General features: G+C 38.2%; 1 protein-coding gene across 1 annotated transcript; it reads right to left on the reverse strand.

The window, feature by feature from the left end:
- Window positions 1-2,998: 2,998 nt before the first annotated feature.
- Window positions 2,999-7,337, reverse strand: LOC141613911 (uncharacterized). Its single transcript, XM_074432653.1, has 8 exons — window positions 7,136-7,337; window positions 6,987-7,069; window positions 6,446-6,851; window positions 6,155-6,313; window positions 5,406-6,018; window positions 4,266-5,024; window positions 3,858-4,139; window positions 2,999-3,467 (listed from the first exon to the last, which is right to left on the reverse strand). Exons 1-8 carry the CDS (start codon window positions 7,335-7,337, stop codon window positions 2,999-3,001), a joined length of 2,973 nt encoding a protein of 990 aa, XP_074288754.1.
- Between the last annotated feature and the right edge of the window lie 19,527 nt (window positions 7,338-26,864).

Consider the following 26,864-nt stretch of genomic DNA (forward strand, 5'->3'; position numbering starts at 1 on the left):
CTAATTGAACCTATTTTGCATACTAATATAGCATTTCATGGCCATTTTATCCGTCAATTCCTTCCTATTTTACTTTCCTAGTGCATTTTATATGTCTTATAGGAAAGGAGATAATGAGGCGGATTTCCCGTCTCTCGCGCATACTCGAAAGCTTGTTGACGATCTTGGATGGACTAGTATGAAGAGGAGGCAAGAATGATGACCAAGGATGTAGGAATAAAGAGTATATAGAAGGATCATAGGCTTAAAAGCAAGGATGACGAGAAGGTAGCCATTACGAGAAGAAATTGCTCGGAGCTAAACCAAGAGTTGCTTGTTTGGGTTTGAAAGTATGCTAGATGAAACAGCGTCGAAAAATCAAGTGGTCTAGGCTTTTGAATCACTCCAATAGGAGTCCGGATGAAGAAATGACGTCCGTTTTACAATCCGAGCTCAAATGGACAAGCTGTCCGAGGATCCGCGCGTCCCGAGTTGCTTTGCCATTTCAGAAGATCCTGTCCCAGGATCCGCGCGTCCCGAGCTCAGGATGAGCATCCCAGACCTAGGATCCACGCATTTCCCTCAGGACTTGCAAAGGTCTACTCAACACTTAGCATTGTTATTTACTAATCTACCCTTGCTTAACCTAATGTTGTACCACTATATATACTCCATTTGTAATATTAATTGAACGAAGTTCTCTTAGATTAGATTAAGCTTCTTTAGATTAGATTAAACCTTCATTAAGAGTAGATTAGAATATATTAATCTCAATCATTCCACAAATTACACATTAATCTTTCCTTAATTATTGTTCAAGTTTATTATTGGGTAATTGAAGATTATTGGGTTATTATTCGAGAATTGACAACTCTTCAGCAATCAATCAAGTTTTCTTCTATTATTCTTTCCTTTCCAATTATTCATCTTAAGTTTGGTATAATCTCTTTACTCTTTACTCTTTATTGTTTATTTCCTCACTCTCTTATCATGTTTATAATTGTTGTGATGATTGACACCATTGATGACATGTTTTCCATGATAATAAGTGAGTAGTTAATTAACTAGGATTAGTGGAAGATTAGGAGAGTTAATCATGGGATACATTTATGCTTAATGAGGTCATATGAATGCTTGCTTATTGTTCTTCAACTTATGCACATGTTATGTTTGATGAAAAGCTAGCCTATGAATCCTTGCATTTTTTTAACATCTCTTATCTATTCAACAAGGCTTGTAAGATATAAACCAACTCAAGCCTTGTTAGACCTTGCATAGAGTTGAATAGGGATAACCCAAGTTGACTTGTAGGTGTTGTAAAGTCTTAACTTACTCGGCTCCAAGACGTAAGTTTCCCTAGGATTTGGTTTATCATGCTTTTATTTTAATAGGAAGAATTAAGTCGACTTGTAGGTGTTGTACAGTTGCAAATGACTCGGCTTCGGGATCCAAATATTCTTATGAATTATATAACATGAGCTAACTAAATTCCAACAATAATAAATTACTTGCATTTATATAACTCATTTATGCTATCTTACCATGATTCCCCTATGATCCCATGACATCCTAGTATCCCTTTATTATTTGTTTACATCTTTATTTGCTTTATTGTTTATTTTACATTATTGCTTTCATTAGTTTAGAACACAACTACAAACCAAACCAATTGTGAAAACCCGAAGCACAACTACAATTAGATTGAACAATTTGAGTACCCATGTCCCGTGGATCGACCCCAACTTACTTGCTATGCTAATAGTTGGGTATAAATGTGTTTGATGGCGCACAACGACCAGCACCATCAAATTGGCGCCGTTGCCGAGGACGGTGTTGTGTATTTGAATTATTCTTTTGTCTAGTTTTAGTTGTGCTTCTTATTCTTGAGTTTTGTTGTACTTGTTCTATTTCATATGCTCAACATGTCTACATTCACTTTTTGGCAATATGAAAATGAGTCATTTGGTAAATATATTAAAAGATTTGAAGATTATATGACTCATACTTGGCATCATGGTTTTACTCTTTCAAATTATGAAGCATGTTGTGTTGTTTATAATGGCATGAACCTTGAAACCCGCAACTTGGCATTTCACTTGAGTGGTGGTAGGATATGTGAGATGTGTTGTGAGGAATTTTGGGAATTTGTTGAGTTCATGACCACCCATTGTCTTAAGCAAATTGTACATGCCATCTTTGAGAGTGCCAAGGAAGGTATGGAAGCGATAAAAACCACATTTGAAAAATTCATTAAGGAAAACTATGATGAAAATGAGATTTGTGAGAATGAGACACCTTCCTATAACCTTGAGCCAACCTACTATGCACACAAATTTGGCCCTCCCTGGGAAGATGGAGTGCTAGATGAAGAGAGTGACGATGAGGAGGAGTACATTCTTGATTGTGAAACCAATGCTTGGATACCGTCATCCTACTCTTCTTGTGTAGCAATAAACCCAACTTCCATGGAATTTGACTCTAATGGGCAAAGAGAGAGTGAGATGGATGTGAGCTTGAGTGAAAATTCACCCTTTGAGTATGACATTTTAGAAGGAGACAATTGTGTTGAGCTCTTGGTGAGCCTTGTTATGACAACGCCTTTGATAATGGTCCTTGTTGGGATGAGGAATATGAGGACATTTGGGAACCCTAAATAGACACCCATGAAATCACCTTAGATGATAATGAGAGTACTTGCATTTTTTTTGTGTAATGTGAGTAAATATATATCAAAGTCAAAAAATAATTACATGTAGGTTCCGGGATCGAGTCCCAATACAATCATATTAAATCACTCCCATGCTTTGCAGCCATAAGGAGATAGTCTGTTCATCAACTGCCCTAAATTTCTGTTTAACTCTACGTTTAGTATCCTCTTCAATACGTCTAGCAACTGCATCAGGTCTGAGTAGCCATTCATTAATCCGGGCATTATTTCTTTGAAACCAAATGAAGTAATGGAAGGCATTGAACATGGAAACCTTAATCCTCCACTAAATGATGTTTCTATTTTCTGCAATCAAGCTGTCCACCGTTGGGAAAGAGCCCTCATACCACTATAACAGATGGTGCTGAACTCTGGTAGTTTAGATACAATTTGTGAACAGATGCTCCACTTTTCAGTCTGTCTCTGACAGAGAACACATAAGTCATCTTCACAGCAGCCAAATCTGAATAATTTGCTTTTCACATTCATTCCTTTATGCATTCTAAGCCAGGTAGTCAGGGAGTGCTTTGGGATGTTCCAATTGTTCCACACTATAGCAGACCAGTTAAGGGCCATGTGAGCAGGGCAAAGCCGTTCATACCCACCCTTGATTGTATATCCTTTAGAGCTCGAGGTCCAGATGCTGTCAATAAAACCATCTTTGAGCTTTTCTTTTACTTTGCATATATTTTTCCATACCCAAGTTGCATCAAAAGGAGGACTATAATTATGCCAGTCCTGATTCTTGATATACACATCATTAATCCACTTGATCCATAGCCTATCAGCTTTACAGTACACCTAATTCACTAACTTACCTACTATAACAACATTCCACACATCAGCCTTCTTAATCCCCAAGCCTCTCTCTTTTTTAGGTAAAGTGACCTTATCCCAGGCCACAAGGGGCACTCTATGGTAATCAGAGGAGCCATCTCAAAGATAGTTTCTGCAAATAGCTATAATGCGATTAATGATACTCTTAGGAATTATGAACATTTGAGCCCAATAATTGTGTAGAGTGTTGAGAACAGCATTAATGAGTGTAATCCTGCCAGCATATGAGAGCTTTTTTGCTCCCAACCCTCTTATCCTAGCCACCATCTTTTCAGTCAAAGAGGAGCATTCCTACTTGGTAAGTCTGCCTGCTTTGATTGGAACCCCCAGGTACCTAAAGGGCATGGTACCTTCCCTGAATCCAGTCACCTGCTTTATACCCTCTCTAATGTCCTCATTTACTCCATTAAAGAAGATCTCAGATTTAGCATTGTTCATAGATAGGCCAGAGGCATTAGAGAAATAAGAGAAAGCTCTCATGAGTAACCAGATTGATTGAGGCTTACCCTTGCAAAAAAGGAGAAGATCGTCTGCAAACATGAGATGAGTGAGCTTCAGATTCTTGCAAAGGGGGTAATAATTGAATGGCCATCTGTCAGTGGCAAATTTGATCAACCTGGTTAAATATTCCATGCATATAGTGAACAGAAGAGGAGAAATAGGATCCCCTTGCCTCAGTCCTCTTTGCCCTTTAAAGTATCCAAAGCTATTCCCATTCATAAATTATTTAAAGGAGGTTGACCTTACGCATTGCATAACCAAATGAGTAAAATGAGCTGGAAATTTTAGACCATGAAGCATTTGTTCAACAAAATCCCACTCTACAGTATCATAGGCTTTTTGCAAGTCTATTTTGAACAGGCATCTGGGAGTGACTGCTTTCCTGCCATACATATGAATAATGTCTTGACATATAAGGACATTTTCAATGATAGACCTCCCCTTAATAAAAGCTCCTTGGTTCTCATCAACAAGGTCAGGCAATACAGAAGCAAGTCTATTGTAGAGCAATTTAGAGATCACTTTATAAACCAGGTTACAGCATGCTATGGGTCTGAAATGGCTAACAGCAGTAGGTCTGTCACACTTTGGAATAAGGGTAATGTTAGTTGCATTTATCTGTGTGAGTAAATGACCAGTAGCAAAGAAATCCATAATAGCATTGTAGACCTCATCCCCAACTATGTCCCAGGAATCTCTAAAAAACCCACTGGTGTAGCCATCAGGCCCAGGGGCTTTGTCAGTAGGAATAGAGAACACCACTCCTTTAATCTCCTCTTTAGTAATAGGAGTTGATAGGGAAAGGACATGGTTCTCATTGCAAAAAGATCCTGTAAGCAGCACTTCACTTCTCACCTGTTCAGTCTTCTTCTTGCTACCCAATAAACCCTGATAGAAAGAGAAGAAAGCATCCTGAATACTGGATGTATCAGTACAGAGGTTACCAAGTTGGTCCTCTATCTGTACAATCTTGTTTCTTAGGCATCTTTTCTTAAAGACACTGTGGAAATAGGCTGTATTACAGTCCCCTTCATCAAGTCATTGGGTCTTGGCTTTCTGCTTTAAGTAACTGTCTCTGGCTTTAGACCAAAATTTCACCTCAACAAGGGCCTGCAACTCTAAAGAAACAAATTCAGGATTGGCATAGTCCTCATGGAGTTAAAGGTGGATTTTCTCAAGATTATAAGAGCTTTGCTAGAGTTGAGCTCAACATCAGAAAAACACTTTATTAAGCCTTTTGAGTACACCCTTGAGAGCTTTCAATTTTTTCACTACTCCAAACATCTTAGTACCATTTATCAGCTGACTCCAAATATTCCTTATTTTGTCATGAAAACCAGGAGCATCACTCCACATGTTAAAGTATTTGAAGCTAGCATACCTCCTTCCATCCAACTTAATATTCCTGACAATACATGGAGTATGATCCATTAGGCCCTCAGGATGGAAATGAGCATGCATATCAAGAAACACATCTACCCACTCTTGGTTTAAAAGAAATCTATCCAGTCTACTATACTTCCTATGAGTAGCATCCTGCTTATTAATCCATGTGAAGAAGGCTCCTGTTGCAAGAATATCAAGCATACCACAAGCATTCAGGCAAGCAATGAAAGCATCCATGTCCTCCTGCTTAGTAGTAGCCCCCAACCTTTCATCAGGAGAGATGACTGTGTTAAAATCTCTAGCTAACGCCCAAGGAACATCACAATGACTAGAAATAATATTCAATTTATCCCATAAATCCAATCTCTCAGAACCCTCGTTGAAAGCATATACAACAGTGAAGAGGAAAACTTTCTGAATTGCTTTAATCAGAACTTTGGAATGAATAAATTGAGGATCATAATGAAGAATTGTAACATCAAAAATATTAGGTCGCCATAATAACCAGACCCTCCCTCCTTTATGTAAGATGCAATTGGTTGTGACACTCCAGCCCTCGAGCATATTATGAGCTATATTTCCTACATTAACACCATTTATTTGTGTTTCTAAAACACCAAATAAACAAGCTTCATTATTCTGGATAAAACTTTTAACTATCTTTTGTTTATTCACACTATTCATGCCTCGGACATTCCAGAAACCTATATTATTCATTATTATCTGTAGTAGAAATAGGGTTACCAATATCAACAACCTGATTCTCTTCAGTCTCCTGCTCCTCATCTGTAATATCTTCCACCTGAATACTTTCAACAGCATCAGGGGGTATATCTGCTACAAACACACTTGGTTGTGCAGCAGCATCTGGTTCCGGATTTGCATTCACAAGCAGACGAGGGACTGTCAAAGTAGGCAAACCAGGGAATTCTTTGTTAGACACATTAGGGTTACTCACATTAGCCTTGGGTATGGGTCTCCAAACTTTCTTAACAATTGGCCTTGACTGAGTAGTCCTTTGCTAATCCTTCCTACAGTTCTGGCTTTCATGCCCTAGTCCCTTACATTTCTCACACAAGACAGGTTTCCATTCGTACTCAACATTCAGAATAACAACCTTTCCATTCTCATCTCGAAACTTTACTGAATATGGGAAAGCTTGCCCAACCTTCAATTCAATCATAGTCCGAGCAAACCCCAACCTGGTTTTATTCATAGTTGCTGCATCAGACTTCACATAGGGGCCCACTAATCCTGCAATGGCTGATAAACATGTTCCCCAAAATTTGAGAGGTAGGCCATGTAGGCGAATCCACGCAGGAACCACTTTCACTTCTTCTTTCAAAAGGTCAATATCCTCTTGCCATGGCTTAACTATTAGGGGCTTATTGTCAAACATATGATATCCTGCATTTAAAACCGCCTCTTTATCCTTCATCTCCTTAAACCTTACCAAGAAAATGACATTTAGTAAGAACGAGATCTTATCAATACCATGTCGTCCCCAGACCCTGTGAGCATAACACTGTAAAACCTCTCAAGGAGGGTTTGCCCCTAGAACAAAACAATAAACAACCTGGTTCCAATAAGCAATTTCTTCACTGACATCCTCTGATGTGAATTGTAACAAATCCTCCATAGCAATCTCATTATTCTCCTCTATTACAACCACATGGGAAGCCATACCATGTTTATTTCATCTCTTTGTCACCCAATGGATATTACCATCCGGATTCTCCTCATCCTCAAAAGACAAACCAGGGATCGTGTTAACTTCATGTATGGGTTTGGTTCGTAAATCATCATCATCTCCCAGCCCCTGTTTCTTCCCAGTAACAGTATTTCTATCACAATCTTTTAAAGAATCAGTACTACTACTATGATTTTTATGAGTTTTTGGTGATTTTGATGAAGAAGATCGAGCCATAATCATAGAAAATTTAAGCCCTAGATGGAGATGAGCAATCGCTTCTGAGTCGGCATTAGGGCTTCCTCATTGAGAGTACTTGCATTGAATTTGGTGATTTTGACTATTTGGAGGACGGGTTCAGTGAATTGCCAACCAACTACCCATTTCATGTTCCTACCATCCATCACATCTCTTATGATTTTTGTCATAGTATTCTTGACATGCTTGTTCGGTCTTTTACTTGGGCATTTTTCAATTGCATAATATTGTGTTGCTATGCATGTCTACTCATGTCCCACTCCCAAAATTTGACTGACTTCCACGTGCTTTGAGTGCCAGTGATATTTTTGGCATGAATCTATTAGTTGACAATCTTTGGTTTGCTGGAGTTCCTCAATAACCATTAACTTGTATATATGAATTTAGTGTAAATTTGCATTCATTTATTCATTCATTTAATAAATCGCATGAGAGATGAACGGGAGGGATCTCATATTTTGATTAAGCTTTTTGAAGGAAATTGATGAATTTAGGAAGGTAGCAAATGTAAAGAAATGAAGAAAATGGAGAATTTAGGCTTGTGCATATCCTACTTATCATTATAAAGGTGTTGGGTTGAAAATCGCTTGAAATTCATGCGGCCCGAGCCCAAACCGTGCGGGTTGAAGACCAAGGAAAGAAAGAATTCGTCCTGTAAGAGAATCTGGGCGGATTCGTGAGAAAACCCGCGTCCCAGAGCTTCAACCCGAGCGGGTATTTTTCAACTCGAGCGGGTTGACCCTGAAATTCATCTTTTTCTCTCATTTGGCTCTTGTCATTGCTATGTAAGCCTACTGTCTACCATCTTCATCCCCTACAATAATTGTAAGAACCCTTTCTTTCCTTATCTCTCATGTATAGTTGCCTTTATATAGTTACCTCATGGCTAAACCCCTTTCTTCCTACATTAGCAATAGTGTTTAAAATCGGTTTGGGGAGGTTAAACCATGAAGCGACATACATATATCGTATAGTTTAGGCTTGCATTTGTATTATATTGCATTTACATTAGTTAGTTCATATAGTATAATTTGCATTGTAATATATCTCACATGTCTCATATAGTTAGTTGCATTCATGCATAGTCACTAATGACCAATCCTATTCTTTTCTACACTAGAAATAGTGCTTAAATCGGTTTGGGGAGGTTTGATCATAGGTGACCATAGTTTACTAGAAATCATGCATCATCTAGTATAGTGTAGATTGCATTCATTTGTTATATATGTCATATAGAAATGCATTTAGTTAGAGAATGCATTCATTCATATCATATCATTGCATTTGTACTTCAATTTCCATAAAACTTTAAAAATCCAAAAACATGTATTTCTTTTTCATTCCTACTCCTACATGTACATTGAGGACAATGTCCAAAATAAAGTGGGGGATAGGAATTTATATTCCAAAAATACAAAAAAATTGAAATTTTTTGAAAAATCCCCAAAAATATGTTCTTTAATTTCATAAAAACAAAATCCATAAAAATTTGAAAATTTCAAAAACCAAAAATATGTTCCTTAATTTAGTATTGTAGAATTGTATATACTTGTGTTCTTGTTCTCTTCTCACATAGATACAACACTACATTTCAAGCATTGTCAAGGGAATGTAAAGACCGCTTGGTATGATCGCTCTAATCTCTATTTCCTTTCCATTTATTTTGATTATTCATATGAGGAGGATGGGTTTACATGTCAACAAGAATGTGGTGTATTTTATTGTTGCGGTTTGTGTACCTATGTGTTGTTAGGAGTTGTATTTATATGACATGGCATACTAGTTGATAGAAACATATGCATTAGAGTTGTATATATGTTAGTTGCATCATGGCATGTAGTTTGTATGGTAGAAAATTTTGTGAAAATGTCTAGTTGGGAAGCTGGACAAGTGTATATAAGGCCCTTGTAGATAATTTTTCTCCTTGAGACTTTGTTTGCTAGTATACCCTCAAGACACCCTAGGATGTGTCATACTTGTATCTTTTGACCCATGGACTAAGGCCTAGTCAAGTGTACCTTGTGGTGTGATGACTCCTTGGCTACCGTTTATTCCAAGGTGACCTTTGAAGCCATGAAACCGTTCTTATACTTCTATCATCATATTTTGTCAACAAAAAGGGAATGGGCACAAAAATCACCAAATTGAGTTCAAGTTATAAATGTCAAAAGTTTGCAATTGCATCAAAGAAAAGAGGAGTACGAAAATAAAATCCTATGCTTCAATAAAAGCACCCTCGTTACAAATTGGGGTGACTTTGAAAATGTTCAAAAATGCAATATTGAAAAATTGCCAAAGTATCAAAAATGCCAAACATAAAAAATGGCAAGAAATGTTCTCAAAAAGTTCAATACCGCAAGAAATTGGGGGGGGGGGGGGGGGGGAATAACAAAACAAAAGCAAACTACAAATGTGAAACTCATACATCTTGATCCCTTTTATCCACTGATCTTATTTGTTTCATGGTGGAGAGGGGAGGACCCTTCTTCTTGTCTAGGAAAGAGGGGGAATTCCGCTATCCTACAATATTTCTAACATCATAGGGAGCCTACTCTTGACAAAATCATTTAGCGATTGAGGATAAAAGTACCCTAGTTTGACACAACTTGGAGGTGATTTGTTTATATGCTTTTAGACTTAGTAGCTTGGAGAAAAAATATCTATGATGGAGTCTGTACCGTTAAATTGCTTCCCCTTTAGATGATTTCCGCCACTTAGATGAGGAAAGTGGCTATTATTTTGTAGATGTATCCACTACTTGTTTTCTGTGCTTAATGCTTGGATGTATCGCCATTTTCGCAAGCCCCACCTTACCTTGCAAGAAGGCATCTTACCTCATATATGTCTTGTTGTGAGTTTAAGGGGCGGAGTGAGACCCGCTAATTGTCTCACATCGGTTATATTATTATTGGGATAGTTTAAATAAAGGTCTAGTTCTAGTCACCTCTTTACTCGGGACGAGTAAATGTTCGGTTTGGGGATGTTTGATGTGACTCTTAATTGTGCACATATAGTCCCCTAATTGAACCTATTTTGCATACTAATATAGCATTTCATGGCCATTTTATCCGTCAATTCCTTCCTATTTTGCTTTCCTACTGCATTTTATATGTGTTATAGGAAAGGAGATAATGAGGCGGAATTCCCGTCTCTCACGCATAATCGGAAGCTTGTTGACAATCTTGGAGGGACTAGTATGAAGAGGAGGAAAGAATGATGACCAAGTATGTAGGAATAAAGAGTATATAGAAGGATCATAGGCTTAAAAGCAAGGATGACGAGAAGGAAGCCATTACGAGAAGAAATTTCTTGGAACCAAACCAATAGTTGCTTGTTTAGCTCTTAAAGTATGTTAGATGAAACGACATTGAAAAATCAAGTGGCCTAGGCTTTTGAATCAGTCCAATAAGAGTCCGGATGAGGAAATGACGTCCGTTTTACAATCCGAGCTCAAATGGACACGCTGTCCGAGGATCCGCGCATCCCGAGACTCAATCCGCGCGTCCCGAGCTGCTTTGCCATTTCAAAATATTCTGTCCCAGGATTCGCATGTCCCGAGCTTGGGATGAGCACCCCAGACATAGGATCTGCGCATTTCCCTCAGGACTTACAAAGCTCTTCTCAACACTTAGCATTGTTATTTACTAATCTACCCTTGCTTAACCTAATGATGTACCACTATATATACTCCATTTGTAATAATCAATTGAACGAAGTTCTCTTAGATTAGATTAAGCTTCTTTACATTAGATTAAGCCTTCATTAGGATTAGATTAGAATAGATTAATCTCAATCATTCCACAAATTACACATTAATCTTTCCTTAATTATTGTTCAAGTTTGTTATTGGGTAATTGAAGATTATTGGGTTATTATTGGATAATTGACAACTCTTCATCAATAAATCAATTTTTCTTCTATTATTTTTTTCTTTCCAATTATTCATCTTAAGTTTGGTATAATCTCTTTACTCTTTACTCTTTATTGTTTATTTCATCACTCTCTTATCATGTTTATAATGTTTTTGATGATTGACACCATTGATGACATGTTTTCCATGATAATAAGTGAGTAATTACTTAACTAGGATTAGTGGGGGATTAGGAGAGTTAATCATGGGATAAATTTATGCTTAATGAGTTCATATGAATGCTTTCTTATTGTTCTTCAACTTATGCACATGTTATGTTTGATGAAATATTAGCCTATGAATCCTTGCATTTTTTGACCATCACTTATCTATTTAACAAGGGTTGTAAGATATAAACCAACTCAAGCCTTGTTAGACCTTGCATAGAGTTGAATAGGGATAACCCAAGTCGACTTGTAGGTGTTGTAAATTCTTAACCGACTCGGCTCCGAGACGTAAGTTTCCCTAGGATTTGGTTTATCATGTTTGTAGTTTAATAGGAAGAATTAAGTCAACTTGTAGGTGTTGTACAGTCGCAAATGACTCGGCTCTGGGACCCAAATCTTCTTATGAATTATATAACATGAGCTAACTAAATTCCAATAATAATAAATTCCTTGCATCTATATAACTCATTTATGCTATCTCACCAGGATTGCCCTATGATCCCATGACATCCTAGTATCCCTTTATTATTTGTTTACATATTTAATTGCTTTATTGCTTGTTTTACATTATTGCTTTCATTAGTTTAGAACACAACTACAAACCCAAACCAATTGTGACAACCCGAAGCACAACTACAATTAGATCGAACAATTTGAGTACCCCCGTCCCGTGGATCAACCCCGACTTGGTTGTTATGCTAGTAGTTGGGTATGAATGTGTTTGATGGCGGACAACGACCCGTACCATCAATATACAAACTAATTACTTGCTTACCATCCCCGAATGGATCACCATAATTTCAAAACAATTAAACGGGGTCAGTTACCGCATAAAGAACATAAGCCAAATGCAACAGACAGTTGCACAATCACAATCCTCCAACTCCGTCACATCACAAAACACCTGACTACAAAATAAAGTGTGTAGCCCTGCCAGAATATCTATCGCAATAGATATTCCACACCGCCAGTGGGGGTCGTAGCCGTACTACCTAAGTCCTGCTCAAACCATAGAGCGAATAACCCATGTCCATTAATATGCACATCCCCTTGTGACGGGAACCAGAAGAGGTGAATCAAGGGCGTGAAGCCACACCCAAAAGTGACTCCACTCAGCCGAGGTCGCACCTCGCGAACCACAGACAATCAACAACCAACCACAATACAAATGTTAACAATGTCAATGCCAATTAACGATACAATAAACATGTCAATCAACCAATCAACCATCTTATAATATTTACACAGTCAACTGAGTAGGGACACCTACCTGAAATGAAATCACCAATAATCAAACCACAAGCAGAGGATCAAAAACCTTCTTCTATGAAATCACCTCCAATAATCAAATAACTATATAATTGCAATCTATCATACAATCAAACCCAACACCTCCCATATCACCCAATTAGGGTTTAAACAATATAAACTATTTGACATAAAAACAGTACAAGGATCTTACCCACAATATGACGATCACAATGGTATAAAGAACTCCAAAATTCGACAACCCTAGCCCTTGATTTGATAGCAATGAGAGAAGAGAATTTGACGTTGCTTTTTTTTTCTTTTGTAAAAAGGTTTAGAAATAAGGTGAAAGTAAAAAGGAACTGACGAATTAACTTTATATAACTCCTCACGCGTTACTATTAAACGCGGCCGAAAAACCGTAAAACCCGACTTACTCGATCGAGTAACTAAAGTACTCGATCAAGTACCGCCTACTCGATCGGGTTACCCTTACTCGATCGAGTACCCATTAGGTAAAACATACTCCAGAATGCAAAACTAACTTACTCGACAGAGTAAGTCCTACTCGATAGAGTACCCAACAGCTCATAAATCTAAGGTATTACAGTCTTCCATCCTTAAAAATGACCTTCGTCCCCGAAGTTCAAACCCTTACCGAAAAACAAACTCACTATGACTCTGGCCAAACACTAACTCTATCAAAACTGACCAAAAACCGTACGAAAACCTTATGCGATCATCTCCTACTCCCCTCAAAGAAACATGGTTACGTCCCCATAACCACACATACTGATCAAAAGGAGACGGATAGCGTTCCTTTATAGCTTCCTCCGCCTCCCAACTTGCTTCCTAAACGTTGTGATTGGACCATAAAACCTTTAGCAACACTGTCTCCCGAGTTCTAGTCTTGCGAACCATGCGATCTAGAATCTCTTTTCGGACTTCATGGTAAGAAAAAGATTCATCCAAATCAATGTGCTCAGCGTCTAGCACATGGGAAGGGTCACTCACAAACCTCCGTAGTTGGGACACATGAAACACATTATGTAGATGATCTAAAGCTAGTGGCAAAGCTAACCGATAAGCGACCTCTCCCACACGATCCAAAATCTCATAAGGACCAATGAACTTTTGGCTTAGCTTCTCTTTCTTACCAAATCGCATTACCCACCGCATAGGTGAATTTTCAAAAGAACCTTGTCCCCAACTTGGAACTCTTTTGTCGATCATGTGCTGCTTTTATCTTTAATTTTGTCGAATCACCTTCTCTTGTTCAACCGTATCCGGTACCATCTGTGGACCTAAGACCACTGCCTCTGCTCTATCATCCCAGCAAATCGGACTCATGCATCTCCTCTCAATTAATGCCTCAAACGGAGCGATCGCAATACTCGTATAGTAGTTGTTGTTGTAAGAAAACTCAATCAGATCCAACCTATCTTCCCAGCTACCACCAAACTCCATCACACATGCCCTTAACATGTCTTCTAAAGTATTTATTTTTCTCTCTTTCTGCACATCTGTCGTAGGATGAAATGCATTACCCATCTTCAAGGTAGTCCCCATCAACTCCTGCAACTCTTGCCAAAAATCAGAAATGGACCACGCATCTCAATCTGACACAATGTCCTTTGGCACTCCATGTAACCTCACTACATTCTTTTTGTTGCCATTTGCCAACTGCACCTTATTCCACGTATCTTTCATGGGAATAAAATGAGCTGACTTGGTCAAGCAATTAACAATCACCCATATTATGTTATTACCTTACTGGCTCCTCGGTAATCTCATAATGAAATCCACAGAGATAGATTCCCATGTCCACTCAGGTACCTCAGGAGACTGAATCTTACCTTACGGTCTTCACTGTTCCCCTTTGACTCTCTGGAAAGTCAAACTTTGAGCCACAAACTCAGCTGTCTCCCTCTTCATCCCAGGCAACCAAAACGTGTTCTTAAGATCCCTATATAAAGCTTGTCACCACCCGAATGCATTGAATTTGGCGTGCAATGAGCCTCAGTCAAGATTATCTTTTTCAACTCCTCATCCTTAGGTACACACCATGTCCCATTAAACCGAACACTCCCATAAAAATAAATAGAGAACCGAGACACCGTCCCCTTCTCTACTCTAGCTCGCCACTCCCGAATCTTATAATCAAGAGCCTGTTTCTTGCAAAGATCGTCATTATCATCCAGATGAACTGTCAAATCGCCTATAGCATCCCCCTTTTAGATCACATATATCGCGATCTTGGTCACTTCATCTTTTAACCTCATCAGTGACATAGCTGTGCATAGGGAATGCACACGTTTACTGCTCAACGCATCGGCCACCACATTAGCCTTCTCTTCATGGTATATAATATCCATGGCATAGTCTCCTATGAGCTTCATCCACCTCCTCTGTCTCATGTACAACTCCTTTTGAGTAAATATGTACTTTAAACTCTTGTGAACAGAAAACACCTTCAAGGTCGCCCAATAAAGATAGTGTCTCTAAATCTTGAGAGCAAACACAACTGCACACACCTCTAGGCCATGCGTCGGATAGTTCTCCACATAAGACTTCAATTGCTTAGAAGCACAGGCAATAACTTTCCCGTTCTGTATCAACACACAATCCAACCCGTTCTTCGAAGCATGTGTATACACCTTGAAATTCTTACTCCCTTTAGATAAAGCTAAAACGGGAGCTGTGGTCAATTGCTCCTTTAATGTTTGGAACGCCATCTCACAACTTTCATCCCAACAAAATCTGTTTTCTTTCCTCGTCAAAGTTGTCATAGGTTTGACAATTTTTGAAAAGTCTTTTATGAACCGGCGATAGTACCCTGCCAAACCCAAGAAACTCCTGATCTCGGCCACATTCTTTGGTGCCTTCCAGTTAGACACCCTCTCAATCTTGTTAGGATCCATAGCTACACCCTCTTTAGAGATCACATGGCCCAGAAAAGCCACTTTCTTTAACTAGAACTCACACTTAGACAACTTAGCTTACAATTGGTTATCACGTAGAGTTTACAACACCAACCATAAGTGCTCCTCGTGCTCCTCCTTAGTCTTGGAATAGACTAAGATGTCATCTATAAACACCATCACAAACTGATCCAAGTACCGGTTGAAAACCTGGTTCATCAGATCTATAAACACTGGTGGCCCATTAGTCAACCCAAATGGCATGTCCTCATAGTGACCATACCTTGATCGAAAAGCTGACTTTGGTAAGTCCTCATCCCAAATCCTCACCTGATGGTACCCCGACCTTAGATCAATCTTCAAAAAGACACCAGCTCCACTCAACTGGTCAAAACGTTCATCTATCCTTGGTAAAGGATACCTGTTCTTCACTGTAATATGGTTTAACTCTCTGTATTCGATACACAACCTCAAACTCCCATCTTTCTTCTTCAAAAAAAAAATTGGTGTACCTTACGGCGATACACTAAGTCTAATGTACTCCTTACCCACCAACTCATTCAACTCTTTCTTTAGTTCCTATAACTCCTTAGAACCCATACAATACGAGGCCTTAGAGATCGGTCTCGTCCCTGGTTTCAACTCCACACTGAAATCGATCTCCCTCTTTGGCGGTAAACCCGATATCTCATCTGGAAAAACATCTGGAAACTTTCCCACCACTGGTATCTCAGCTGCTGTCGGGTCTACCATGCGAGTATCTTTCTCATGGCAAAGTATCAAAGGACACCCCTTCCTCAAGTAAGACATCAATGTCACCGCTACAATCACTTTGACTTTCACTTTGGGTTTGATAACAAATCCACGATAAGACACACTAACCCGCTTAGGACCTCTAAGAAACTTTCTTTTGGTGACAATCTATTCTAGCCTTATACTTACCCAATAAGTCCAACCCGACTATCATCTCAAAACCATTCATAGGAAACTCTAACAAATCAGTTGGAAGATCAACTTGCCTAATAACCATTGTTGAACCATATAGAATATATGTTTGTGTTTTGATGATGTCAAGGTGCTTTATAGTTTATATACTCGTTGCGCGTAATCGTTTGTTTAAGTCTTTTAGATTAGACTTATTAATTACAAGCAACAAAGAGAATTGTGATGGATGTATATGATAGTCAAGCCTCAATTAAAGATCAAACTATCTGAAGATTCATTCAAGTATTATGTGAAGACGAAGTCCGTCTAAAGAATAATCAAGCTTTGATGATGAAGTAGCCTATACTCGAATATCTCCTATGAATATTAGAATAGAATAGGTGATTGTCTCGTAATGGTAACTACGAATGAATTTCTTGAATTGGTAAAGTTATAGCTTTGCAGCTATAACATTACTAGTAAAAGAGCTCAATGTTATAGCTCTCCTACTATAACATTGAGATGCTGAGTTTACTATACACGACATATATTGTTTTAAAATTATTTTTGAAAATTGTTTAAAGTTTATTTTAAATGTTTTAGTACAAGTATTTATTAAATAAAGCCCGAGTTAGTGCGGAGTTCGGTTTTATGTTAAATGTTGGTTAGTAGTTGTTTTGGGTCAACTTATGAGTTGGACCATGCTACTAATTAGGGTTTTAACATAACCTCTCTTAAAACCTAAATTCTAACCCATATATTGAGCTAGGGATTGCACGAGTCACGAGGCATATGAGCCGTGACCTCTCGTGTAACCTAAGGTATATTTTGTAAAGATTTTATTCGGTAAGGAATATCTTTACATATCTTATATATCTTACTTAATATATTTGTTTATGATAAAAGATATTCTTGTTATAGAAAATCTTATCATATCTTAGGATTTATGGAAAAGATAATAATTGAATAAGTTATATTCTATCTTTTGGAATATTCTTTTATTATCTTTTAGGCTTTAAGGAAAGAAATATTAGAAGATATGATTTGTTTACATATCTCCTATTTCGGCCATTAGGGTTTCACGAAACCGAGTGTGCTTTGCTCTTTCCTTCCCATAAATACTTTGCCTTTGCAACATTTAAATTAGGGACCTTAAGCAAAAAATTGATTTATTTTTCAAAGAGCAAAACCGTGTATTTCAAGCATAAAATCGTTTTGCAATTTTAAAAGGTCGTGTACTTTAAACTCGTAAATTCATTTGTTAATTTATCGTTATAAGATAATTGTGCTCAATAGATCTCTTACTTGTTCATTAATGTGAACCTTTGCAAGAATCATTAGTGCTTTTTTTATTAGCGTAAGTTAGTCACTCTAGTATTTAACGGTACTCGTTGAGTTACAACTAGAGTTAGTTGTACGAGTTGGGTTAGTAAATTTGTAATCCGTAGAAAGGTACAAATTTATTAATCGAGAATAGTGGACGTAGGTTTCGACTTGTGAAACTGAACCACTTCAAAAATCGTGTGTCTCCTCTCTTTCATTCGTTTGTTTATTTTGTTTTACTCGTTCATTAGTTGATTAGTTAAAGTTTAATTAATAAACTTTAAATAATCAATTATATTCATACAATCGAAAAAGCTTTCAAAAGTTTTAAATTCTCAATTCATCCCCCCCCCCCCTGAGTATTTCGGATCAGTAGACTCTTCAATTGGTATCAAAGCCTCGTGCTCTTGATTGCCTAACCGCAAAGAGGCTTATCTATCTTTTTCTTATTTATCTTATCGTTTTATATTCCGCTGCCTATCACGTGATAATGGATTCCAAATACCTCAAGTGTCCCGTCTTTGATGGGAAGAATTACGGGTTATGGAAAAACATGATGACTCACTATGTGAAAGGTCATGATTGGGAGTGCTGGAGGATTATCCAAAACGGACCGCACAAAATTCTAGTCGCATCCGAAGAAGGCACTACCTATGAGAAGAAGGAAGACGACTATGTCGAGGCCGACTACAAGAAATCCGAAAAGAACTCTAAAGCAATAAGTCTATTGAAAAACGGCATGACCTCTATAGAGTTTGATCGGTTTTCTTCGTGTTCAACGGTCAAGGAGATATGGGATGGGCTTGAACTAGCTTATGAAGGTACTTCTATTGTTAGGAAGCACCGAATAGATTTGCTAATGCAAAAATATGAGCTATTCATCATGGAGCCTAATGAGTCCTTGGATAGTATGTCCGCAAGGTTCTCAAGCATTATAAACGAACTAAAAAACCTAGGTAGGAAGTTCAGTACTGAGGACATTGATAGAAAGGTTCTTAGAAGCCTGGCTAAAAAGTGGCGTGCCAAAGTCACAGCAATGGAGGAATCACGAGATCTTGAAAACCTTTCCTAGCAAGAACTCATTGGTGCTCTCATGGCCCATGAAATTACTCTTAACAAAGATGATGCTGAACCTAGCAGAAATAAGAGTATGGCCTTAAAAAGTGAAGATGTCGACTCCGACATAGAAGATGAAACTGTCTTGTTTGCACGCCGTTTCAAAAATAGAATTTTTCTAAACAAACAAACAAAATCATCTTACAACAACAACAACAACAACAAGTCATCCAACAAGAAAGTTAATCAAAGTCATCTTTCGCAAATAGGGGTTGCTTCAAGTGTGGAGAATCCGATCACATGATCAAGGATTGTCCATCATGGGAGAAGATCAAGGACAAGGCAAAACGCGAGAACACAAAGAGAGAGTTCAAACAAGTGATGATGGCTTCATGCTTGGGAGACCTTGATTCAGAAGATGTCGAGGGATCAAAAGACGACGAAGTAGCCAACTTTTGTCTCAGCAGCGTTTGTCTTGACCTAATCTCTGATAGCGATAATGAAAGCACCAACTCTCACACAAACTATTGCTTTTTCGGAGAATCAGACGAAGATGACGATGAAGAGGTAAGTTATCTTGAACTTAAAAAACGCGTTAAGAAATTGTCTAAAAGTGCTTTACTTGAATTCTTTGAACAATCCCTTGATAAGTGTCACGAATAGGACTTGGAGTTAAAAGATCTAAAAGAACATATTCTTGATATTGCAGAAGAGAATTATACTCAGAAGGCCAAAGCTAAGAAGTTAAAATCTAAGGTTATAGCTGAGAAAGCAACAACATTAGATTCTACTATGGCTGAAAAGAAGGAATTAGAGTCCAAAGTTATAGCTAATGAAGCTATAACTTCAGACCTAAAGCTTAATATTAAGCACCTTCAAGCCAAAGTTATACCTAATGAAGCTATAACTTTAGAACTTAGAAAAGCCAGAGAACTTTTGGAGACTAAGGTCACATCTAATGAAGCAGTGATCTTAGACCAAATGAAAGAGATAGATTCTCTCACAAAGCAGTTAAAGGAATCTAAGATCAAAATGATCAATGTTAAGAAACAACATTCGGACGTTGTATTTGTTCTTACCAAACGATTCCATGACTTTCGTGATAACTTTAAGAAGGATAATGATGTAGATCACACGAAATGTCAAGAAGAGATCAAAACCCTAAAGGATCTACTCTTACATGGTAGGAAAGTCCATGATAAATGGGAGAGTAGCACAAAAGTCCTAAACTTCCTAACCGAACAATCTGACAATAATATGAAGATGGAGTTAGGACATGAGTGCTACAGCCGTAGAGATCACGCTAAGTGCAAATCAACACCTTCATACGGTTATTTTAGAAAAAGGAAGTATGATGATCTTCCCGAATATCTGAATTGCAATTACTGTGGTCATACGGGTCACATCCAAAACAATTGTGTCAAAAAGGCTCATGATATTCGGAAAAATGCCGACCATGCTAAAACTGTTGACACAACTGTCGAGGATGATGAATCCCCCATAGATGAACCTAACGAAGAAAGGAATAATAACTTTCGTTGGTTCTATAACATGGCTTTTGACTACACCGAGAAACCTAGCACTTCACAAAACCCTTGTTGTCTTAAACCTAGTAAACCTATTCACAAGGAAACCATTCATGATAAACCTAGAGAGACTCCCAGACCAAGAAAAAAACCTAACCCAAGAGAAAACCCTAAACCTAGAACTCCTCCTAAGCAAAATACCCAAGGTTTAGAAAATCTATTACTAGACAAGTTTGGGTATGAAAAGATTTAGTATATAAATTAACTAATCATAAGGGACCCAACTTTGCTTGGGTACCTAAAAACTGTATCTAATCCCTTCTGCACGAAGTAGTGAAAGAAAACAATCAATGGTATCTTGACAGTGGATGTTCAAGACACATGACCGGAGATAAGAATCTATTTCTTTCACTCAAGCCCTTCAACGGAGGAAAAGTGACGTTCGGGGACAACAAAAAAGGAAAAGTAATCGGCGTTGGGAAAATTGGTATTTCTAAGTCACGTGCTATCAGTGATGTATATCTAGTGGATGGTCTTAAGCATAACTTGCTAAGCATATCTCAACTATGCGACAAAGGTAACAATGTTGTTTTCCATACTGATAGTTGTCGCATAATTATTGAAGGAACTAGCAATGTTATTCTTGAACGCCACAGGAAAAGGAATGTATATATGGTAGATTTAAATGTTGTGCCTACTAACTCTTTCTCATGTATGAAAGTTACACTTGATGATCCTTGTTTATAGCATAAACGGTTTGGTCACATTAGCTCATTAACCTTGAACAAACTCAAGAAGTGGGACTTGGTTGAAGGGTTACCTAAGATCAAGTTCGACCAAGAAAATATGTGTGACACGTGTGCTAGGTGCAAACAAGTAAGATCGTCATTCAAACCTAAAAGAGTAGTAAGCATAAATCAAGCCTTAGAATTAGTACACATGGATTTATGTGGGCCTATGAAGGTAAGGAGTAGAGGAGGTTCCAGGTACGTCTTTGTTCTTGTAGATGATTACTCGAGGTACGTATGGTCTATCTTTCTTCATTCAAAAGATGAAACATTTGATGAATTTGATTGTCTTATGAAACGTATTCAAAACAAATATAAGACTAATCTTGTATCTATTCGTACGGATCATGGCACCGAGTTTGATAATCAAACTTTTATAGAATATTGTAGAGTTAATGGTGTAGGACATAATTTTTCTGCACCAAGAACTCCTCAACAAAATGGTGTTGTTGAACGTATGAATAGAACATTGAAAGATATGGCTCGTACAATGCTTTTGTGTAGTGGTTTACCTCGTAACTTTTGGGCTGAAGCCATTAGTACTTCTTGCTATATCCATAATCGTGCTATGATCCGACCTATTCTTAAGAAAACCCTCTACGAAATCCTTAGAGGTTGAAAACCTAATATCTCTCATCTTCATTGGTTTGGGAGTAAATGTTTTGTTCACAATAACGGTAAAAATCGGTTAAGTAAGTTCGACCCTAGGAGTGATGAGGCGATTTTCATAGGATACTCAGATCATAGCAAGGCTTACAAAGTCTTCAATAAGAGAACTCTCTGTATTGAAGAAAGTGTTCATGTTATTTTTGATGAAGATAAGGTGTTTGATAAGCCTTTACAGGATGAGGAAGAACACTTGGATGAACCCGACTTTTGTCTTTCAAGAGACGATCCCCCGGAATTGGAATTGGAGGACAATGAGATAGAGGGAACAAGTGATGAACTTGATCGTTCCTTAAAAGATAAAAAGTAGGAAACCAAAGTTATATTTGATGATACTATAACATTGACTCAAAATAAGGACTCCCAAACTAATGTTATAGGTGATGTTACTATAACATTGAATCCAAATCAAGGTGTAGAGTCCGAAGTTATAAACGGCTCTAATACAACACCCGGATTGGATTCAGGGGGAACTTCTTCCAATTCCGAGCCAAATGAAGTTGGGTCAAGCTCGAATGACGATGAAGAGCCTTGTACCTCAACCAAATGGAAATCAAAGAGCTCACACCCCATGGACAATATTCTAGGGAATATTAAGAAGGGTGTTCAAACAAGATGATCCTTGAATAACTTCTGCTCCTTCTACTCTTTCCTATCCATGATCGAGCCAACAAATATCAATGAAGCTCTTGCAAAATCAGATTGGATTATAGCTATGCAAGAAGAGCTACAACACTTCGAACGAAATAAGGTTTGGAACTTAGTTTCTAGACCAAAAGATCGATCTGTCATTTGAACAAGGTGGGTCTTTAGGAAAAAACTGGATGATGCCGGAGTTATTATCAGAAACAAAGCAAGATTGGTGGTCCAAGGTTATAATCAACAAGAAGGAATAGACTATGACGAGACTTTCGCACCTGTTGCTCGTCTTGAAGCTATCAAACTTCTGATAGCATTCGCAACACATAAAAGAATGAAACTCTTCCAAATGGATGTCAAGACAACATTTCTAAATGGGTATCTACAGGAAGAGGTCTTTGTAGAACAACCCCCTGGATTTAAGAATAGTAAATTCGAAGACCACGTCTTCAAATTAGATAAAGCCCTATATGGATTGAAGCAAGCACCAAGGGCATGGTACGACAGATTATCCAAGTTTCTACTTGACAGTAGATTTAGTAGAGGATCTGTTGATAAAACCCTATTTCTAAAATCCGAGGGTTCTGACCTTTTGGTTGTTCAAATCTACGTCGATGACATTATCTTTGGATCGACCAACCGAAGCTTGTGCAAGTATTTCTCTGAATTGATGACTTCCGAGTTCGAGATGAGTATAATGGGAGAATTGAAATTCTTCCTAAGTCTGCAAATACAACAAACTGATGAAGGCATTAAAATCCATCAACAGAAATATATCAAGGAATTAATTCGCAAGTTTGGAATGGAAAATTCTCACGTTATGCCTACTCCGATGGTTGCAGATAAGAAATTAACATTAGATGAAGATGGTAAACCGGTTAATGAAACAACCTACCGTGGGATGATTGGGTCATTGTTATATTCGACTGCAAGTAGACCCGATATTATGTTTAGCATATGCGTTTGTGCGAGATATCAATCATCTCCCAAAGAATCGCATATGACGGCCGTAAAACGAATCTTACGATATTTAATTGGAACGGCCAAGCTATATCTATTTTATCCATGGAGTGTAACTTCGATCTAGTCGGTTATTCCGATGCCGACTATATAGGATGTTCTCTAGACAGAAAAAGCACGTCAGGTGTTGCCACATTTGTCGGACCGTGTATTATTACGTGGGGTTCGAAGAAACAAAATTCGGTTGCTCTCTCAACTGCTGAAGCCGAATATATTGCTGCAGGACTAGTATGTACTCAATTATCATGGCTTAAGCAACAATTAAGTGATTATGGTGTTGATGTAGGATGTATTCCTATTTTATGTGATAATACTAGTGCGATAATTATTTCTAAAAATCCTGCACAACATTCACGTACCAAACATATTGAAATAAGACACCATTTTATTCGAGACCATGTTGAGAAAGGAAATATAAAACTTGAATTTTGTAGTACTGAAAAACAATGGGCAGACATCTTGACAAAATCGTTAGCTAGAGAACGATTTGAGACTTTACGGTTGGAAATTGGTTTAATCAGTGGTACCTAAGCTTCTGTAAGTGTTTAATTTCCTAATGATTGACTAGTTTAAGTTAAGATTGTATGACTGTGTCCGTATATTACGTTGCATGAATAATTTCGTATATAGGAAAATATTTATCATAAATTCTATTTGTTATTTAGAATTTGGTTGGAATACAAACTTTATCTTTTATTAAAAATAGTCAGGATGCACCATATCTTTTATTTTCCAAATTATACAAAAACTCTTCTATATTGCTCTACAAAATCACACGTCCAAAATTTTCCACTTCTAATACAATTCCTAAATATCTATCTTATATTTTACCAAACTTTATCACTTACCATAAATTCAACTTACCAAAATTAATATAACACTTGGCACATACACCTAACTCTAGTCCTAGACCCTTATAATTACACCTTTGATGCCGTGTAACCTACTCCCACACCCCACTTGTTCATCTTTTACTCTTTTCTAAAAAACTCTACAAATCTTACCATTATCATCTTCACTCAACCATCAACATACACCATGAATAATTACCATGCAAAAATCCGATCATCAACACGATATCAACAAAACCGCAACTTCAACAACCCTCCATCACTACCATCTCATAATCCTACTACTTCTACTTTTCCTTCACCACACCCACAATCGTCCACACCCCTGTTTCACGGTCGAGACGATACGATGTCCGAGGGAAAAAGACGCCGTATTTTTAAGGAAAAGAATAAAGTAGTAGTTGATGAGGGGAATGATATTGATGAACCCGAGATTGTTGTTAGAAATGGTATTTCGAGGACTCTACTCCGGGATGTTTCGAAAACCGAAACACGGGAAGGGTTAAACAGAGTTCGTTTGACACATGATGAGAGAAAAGGGAAGTAACAAGAGGAAAGCTGAGAGTGAGGGTGGAACTCAATCGAGCTATAAGCGTGGTAGCCACAACCAGGCTAGAGCTTATTCTGTAGGGTCTAACTTTAGTGGGGGATCTTGTGTATGGGGAAGAGGTGGTTGGAGTACGAGCAACAACATTACCTTGCAATGCTTCAATTATGGCGGGTTAGGCCACAAAATTGAAGCATTGCAGGTAATGTTGTTGCTCATACTCCAACCACCTCTTCCCCATACACAAGATCCCCCCACTAAAGTTAGACCCTACAGAATAAGCTCTAGTGTGGTTGTGGCTACCACGCTTATAGCTCGATTGAGTTCCACCCTCACTCTCAACTTTCCTCTTGTCACTTCCCTTTTCTCTGGCCTCCTTAGCCATGCCAACCAACCTATCTGCATGCCCGCTCTCTCATAAACTTCCTTTAGATTCGAAATCACCCCAGCTGGTAGCTTCTCCATAATCTTCAGCGATAGTTCTCTCTCAAACCGGAGAGCCAGGCTCAGTTGGCTCAATTGCATATCCTCCACATAGCACGATAGTTCATTGAACTTGTGATAGTATTCAACAAAAGTGCCAAACTCAGCCCTCAATCCGATATGGATATGCTCTGGAACAAAATGTTTACCCAAGTTCCTATAATATGCCCGTGCAGCCTCCCTCTCACTGTACCACCATACCTCAGCCTCATGTCTCAGATAGAACGCATACAACATGTTCCACTTTCATATCCTCCGGCGAATGAAGAACTTCCAACACATTCTCCATAAGTAGTTTAGGCTCGTTTGTGCCCTCATAGGTGGTAAGATTAAAGAGGGAAATAGTGGTGCTCAAACGGGATGCATCCACAACTGTTTCCATCCCTTTCCCCACATTTTCAGGGCCTCAGTGAGCGCCTCTTGCTGCTTGATCATCCTAGCGATTTCATCCATGTAATACTACGGCTTTCTATGTCTATGGGTACTCTATCGAGTGGGGCTTACTCTGTCAAGTACGTAAGTTGATTTACGAAACAGTGTTCTGACTGATGAGTACTCGATCGAGTAAGTGTGGCACTCGATCGAGTAAGGGTCACTCAATCGAGTAAGTTTGTTTTGCGGGTTGTTTATGCCGGGTTTTGTTAATAACGCGTGATTAATATTTAAAACTTTCCTTCACTTTCTTGATCACTTTTACTTCTTCTAAAAAACTTTCAAAGAAAGAAAATAGTTACGTTGCTTTGTTCTTCACGTTATTGTCAAATCCCAAAGGCTAAGGTTGTCGGATCGTCGTGTTCTTTACGTCGTTGATTTCGTCGTGTCGAGGGTAAGATCCTTGTATAGTTTTTATATTGTTTCGTTGATTTTATTTAAAATCCTAATTGGGTAGATTGGGGGTTTTGGGAGTATAATATTGTATTAGATGGTAATGGTATGATTATATGATTATAGGAGGAGGTTTCATAGAGGAGCGATATTGATTAGCTGCTTGTGACAATCTCGTGTTTGCTTATTCCAGGTAGGGTTTCTCTACTCGGTTATTGATTACATAGTTGTTGTTGATAGTTGTTTGATGTTGTTAATCTATAGCGTATTAGAATTGGTAATTGGTAATTGTTATTGTATAATGTGGTTAGTTGTGTAATTGTCTGTGGTTCGCGAGGTGCGCCCTCGGCTGAGTGGAGTCACTTGCGGGAGTGGCTTTACGCCCTTGATTCGCCCTCTGCGGAACCTGCCACAGAAGGCGATGTGCACATTAAGAAACATGGGTTATCGCTCGGATGAGATAAACAGGGATTAGGTGGGAACGACCGCAGTCCCCCACTGGCGGCGAGGAATATCTGTTGCCATGGGTATTCTGGTAGGACTACACACTTTAGTGTGTAGTCAGGTGTGTGGAGTTGTGATGGTGACTGGGTAATTTGTGCTTTGTATCTG

The sequence above is a fragment of the Silene latifolia genome, chromosome 11 (genome assembly GCF_048544455.1).
Source record: "Silene latifolia isolate original U9 population chromosome 11, ASM4854445v1, whole genome shotgun sequence".
In the NCBI taxonomy this organism is placed as follows: Eukaryota; Viridiplantae; Streptophyta; class Magnoliopsida; order Caryophyllales; family Caryophyllaceae; genus Silene; species Silene latifolia.